General features: G+C 41.3%; 1 protein-coding gene across 1 annotated transcript in view; it reads left to right on the top strand.

Annotated features, from left to right (window-relative positions):
• The first annotated feature begins 1545 nt into the window (after positions 1-1545).
• Positions 1546-4214, top strand: part of P4HA3 (prolyl 4-hydroxylase, alpha polypeptide III) — a 31597-nt gene continuing 28928 nt past the window's right edge. Inside the window, exons 1-2 of the mRNA XM_004683198.2 lie at positions 1546-1585; positions 1709-1737. Of these exons, the coding sequence (XP_004683255.2) occupies positions 1546-1585; positions 1709-1737 (69 nt within the window). The remainder of the gene's footprint in view (positions 1586-1708; positions 1738-4214) is intronic.

The following is a 4214-nucleotide window of genomic DNA, read 5'->3' as shown; positions in this document are numbered from 1 at the left end:
GGGGGGGGGAAGAGATAAACATCAGAAAGTATTTGACAGATTACTGACACATAAAGGACACTTGATACGGAGATTGACTGATGAGATTGTTATTTTTACTCTACTTATTCTATTTTTAAAATAATTTTCAAATTTTGACTTCTTATCTATTTTTTATTGAGATAACATTGATTTACATCATGTTTTGTACTTTACACGTACACGATGCCTCCCTCGAGTCTTTTTACCATAGCACTCCCACCACCGAAGGACCCAGTCCACCACCACAGTCCATTGTCCTCCCTCCTCACTTTGCACCCCGCCTCTACTCCCACCCGCACCCCACCCCACGCACTCCCTCTGGTTGTCTCAAATCCACAGTCAACTTTTAAAGTTTAGTTTTTCAGCTTGGCTTTATGGGAGTCTTTGGTTTCTCTACACTCCACATTTAAATGACACTATCCAGTGTTTGTCTTTCTCCTTTTGAATTATTTTGCTAAGTATAATCACTTCCAACTCCTTCTGTATTGCCTCAAGAGTTTATCTTTGTTGACAGCTGAGTAGTATTCCATGTATACATGCACCACATCTTCCTGATCCACTCATCTGTATCTAGACACTTAGGTTGGTACCATAGCCTGGCTCTTGTAAATAGCGCTGCAATAAACATAGCGTACATTTCCCTTTGAACTAGTGGTTTTATATTCTTTGAATAGATACCTCTGACTACTGGATTATAGGGCAGATGCATTTTTAATCTCATTTATTCTATTTTTTTAAATTGTTTTGTACTCTGCTAGGAAGCCTTGCCTACACGAAACTTCTGAGCTAGTGGAACAGATAGTCATTAATTATAAAAATACAATGTAATTGTAATAAATGCTGCCAAGAGAAAATGTAAAGGGTGTTTTGAGTTATATGAAGATTTGCACTGACTTTGCAAACAAATAAAAGGTCTCTGAGGCAGTGACTAAAAGGATGACTAGGAGTTAGTCAGAAATTATGCATTAATGAGGGGAGAAGTTGGCAGGAGCAGGAAATAAAAAGGTCAAAGGCCAGTGTGGCTGGTGTGGGGTAAGCAGAGAAAAGTGGCATAACATGAAGCTAAGGATGATTGTTATTTCTGGAAAAAATGTTCTGTTTTCCTGCCTTGATATTTATTTGAAAATCTTCATCTTTTCCTCCACATTTTTATGTGTTCAATTTTTTTTCCATTTTTGCACTGAAATGCCTAATAACAAGAGTAATATTTCTTCAAAAGTCATAAACACTTGTTTATGACACTTAGAAATAGGGCTTATATAATAACACAGGTCAAAATGCAAATAAACAAAAAACCTTGCTAAATACCAACTGGAACAGAAATTAGCCTTCTCATATTTAGTGGTGCTTGAAAAATATCTATTCTCACATAACTACTTGTACCTGTAGCATAATATGATTACATTTTCATTTGTTTTTATTTAAACTTGAAGCCATGATGTTACATAGAGTGATTTCAAAAATTCTTCCCAGATGCAGAATTAAAACAAAACATTGCAATGTAGAAATTCTGGCTGTAGAAGGATGACGTGCTCACGGAACGCAGATATAAAACCAGGACACGGTACCTGGAACAGGTATTTGAAGACTCTGAAAAGTACATGATAACGTGTACATTGAGGGAAAAAGAGATCAGAATTTGAAACACTGCTGAACTAATGATCGGTTTCCCCTTTTTGATCCTCAGGCACCCCTAACCAGGAAGTGTGCCCCAAGGTGAGGACCAGGGGCTGCAGGAGGAGGCCTCTAGCTCTGACTCTAGATGAGGGGAAGAGGAAGCCTCACACTCAGAGCAGGGGGTGTCCCGTGTATTCCTGTCCTTTGCTCTCCACCTCCCTCCTGCCTGCCTCTCCCTGGGAGGGATTCCCACCATGGTGTCTCCAGGCGTAGGTGTGGTAGTGAGGACCTGAAACTTTGAGTTCTTGTATGTAGTGTATCTACAGACATTGAAACCATACCAAGGAATGCTGTGATTTTGCTTTCAACAAAGTTTGCCCCGTAGCGTGGGGCAAATCCCTACTGACTTTTTTCTCCTCTGTTTCCTGCCACTTGGCCCTAGATGCGTGTATTGATGGGAAGGACACACCAGGGTGGAACAGTTAAAGCCCTGGTTTCTGGACAGAAAACAACATAGAGAAAACTTTAACAGAGGGCAGAGAGAGAGGAGCTCAGAAGAACAAGTCCAGAATTCCTGGGCTCACCCCTTCAGGGGCACACTCATGGCTCTGAGGCTAGATAGCTTATCCTATACTTGAACTGACTCAAGGGATAGGGCACTGTCAAGATCCCAGTCTGACCACTAGGTAGCGCATGACAGGGACAAATCTGAATGGCTCTGTAAAGATTTTCAAAACACTTGAAATGACACTGGAACCACAACCATGGAAGGCAGACCAGGACTTTGTGGTCTGAATCCAAGTGAGTTAGTTACATGCCCAAACAAAAATATTGATATCCTCCAAAACATTTTAATTAGATCTTGACGCATATCGAAAATGTCTAGTATTTAATCTCAAATCACTTGATAATAGTATCTTGTGAATTATACCTCAATTTTAAAAGAAATTGGACAAATTTATGGAAAAATTAACTAAACAACATACAATTTCTTAGTTTTGTCTGCTGAGAGGACACTGGGAAAAGTAACATCACAGTTGTCAACATAAAGTTAATGCCTAAAGGTGTTGAGGCAAATTCTGAGGACCACACATCTTCTGACTCTCTCCCACTGAGAGGGTAGAGTCTGTTTCTTCTGTTACTATTTGACTGATAGAATACAATGGGACTGTCTCTATGGCAGTTCCAGGGTTCCCTGTAAGAGGCTGGCCACCTGCACCTTGGTCACTTGGTGTCCTGAGAAATTTGGCAATTGAGCTAGCTAGAGAGAACACATGGAGGAGCCTTGAGACTACTTGGAGAGAGGGAGGGTATCATCTGAGTCCCAGCCTTCCAGACATCCCCACCAAAGTGGCAACCATGGCTCTTGAACCCTCCAGGCCAACTGAGTACCACTGGGTGACCTCAATCCATACCAACCAGTACCACGTGGAAGAGCTATGTCATCTAGCTGGGCCTTACCTGAATTTCCAATCCACAAGAATCTTGTGTGTGTGTCGTTGTACAGGCACAGACCTGTGAACTCAACTCCTAGGACATCCCTGTCTCAATGTCCCCAAGTATGAAACACTTTCCAAGGTACAAGAGGTAAAATAAAAAGGTCACTGTTTCAAGCAATACGTTTTGGAATAATTTGTTACTCAGAAATAGATAACTAAAATAGAAGTTTAGTTCTGGAAAAGGGGTACTATCATGTAAAACTTAAACTATATGTCATTGGCTTTGGGGTCAGGGGACAAGCTAAGGTTTGAGAGATCTCACAAGGACTTAGTGAAATTTAGGAGACTGTCTGTCAGAGCTTGAAGGACAGTAGAACAGGTCAATGTAACTATTGTTGGCAGGTAATGTGGAAAAGAGAAGACATTCTAATTATACTGCAAACCTGGCTAAAGAAATGTCCAGGCAGAACGTTGAAAGAACCAAGTGGCTTTTTCTGGCAGACTATGATAAAATACAAGAAAGAAATGAATTATAGAAGAAACTTCTCAGTTGCCAAACAGAATTTAGAAGAAATATAGAGGGCCCATGAGAGCCTTTCCTGTCATTTTCTCTGGTACAGAAGAGTCTTAAGAATGTGCCCCATAAAGTAGACTATTTCTACCAGGCAAAAACGCATAAGGCTATTATTGTACCACAGAACCCTGAATCTCTGTCCAAATTAGAAAAGGGCCTGAAAAGAAATGTGGATGTGGATTTTGTCTAAGGGATTGAATTCCAATACAATCTAAGAAATTGCTCAAAGGATGTCATTATTGCCACCTGAAAAATTCCATTGGATTTCACTGGCGCATAGAGGATGTGGGTTTCTTAGCGTGACTTGCAAAGCCCCCTTTACAATCTGACAATCCCAACCACAAGGAATTTTTCATCATTTCTGGAACTCACTATACTTTGCATCTCCAGATCTTGGTATACACAGGCCCCTCCCATGTGAAGCCCTCTCTGTCACTGGGGGTCATGAGCTCCCTCCAGGGGGTTGCCACTGCCTCCCGCACACAGCCCTCTGCCTCCCTGGGGCACTTTCTCCTGATTATCTGCATCTTTGTCTCGTGGTGAGTCCAGGGTTGGATCTGCTC

The sequence above is a fragment of the Condylura cristata genome, unplaced genomic scaffold (genome assembly GCF_000260355.1).
Source record: "Condylura cristata isolate star-nosed mole 26May11 unplaced genomic scaffold, ConCri1.0 scaffold00015, whole genome shotgun sequence".
Classification (NCBI taxonomy): Eukaryota; Metazoa; Chordata; class Mammalia; order Eulipotyphla; family Talpidae; genus Condylura; species Condylura cristata.
The sequence above is the reverse complement of the archived record's forward strand: the minus strand, read 5'-3'. Positions and strand labels throughout refer to the sequence as shown.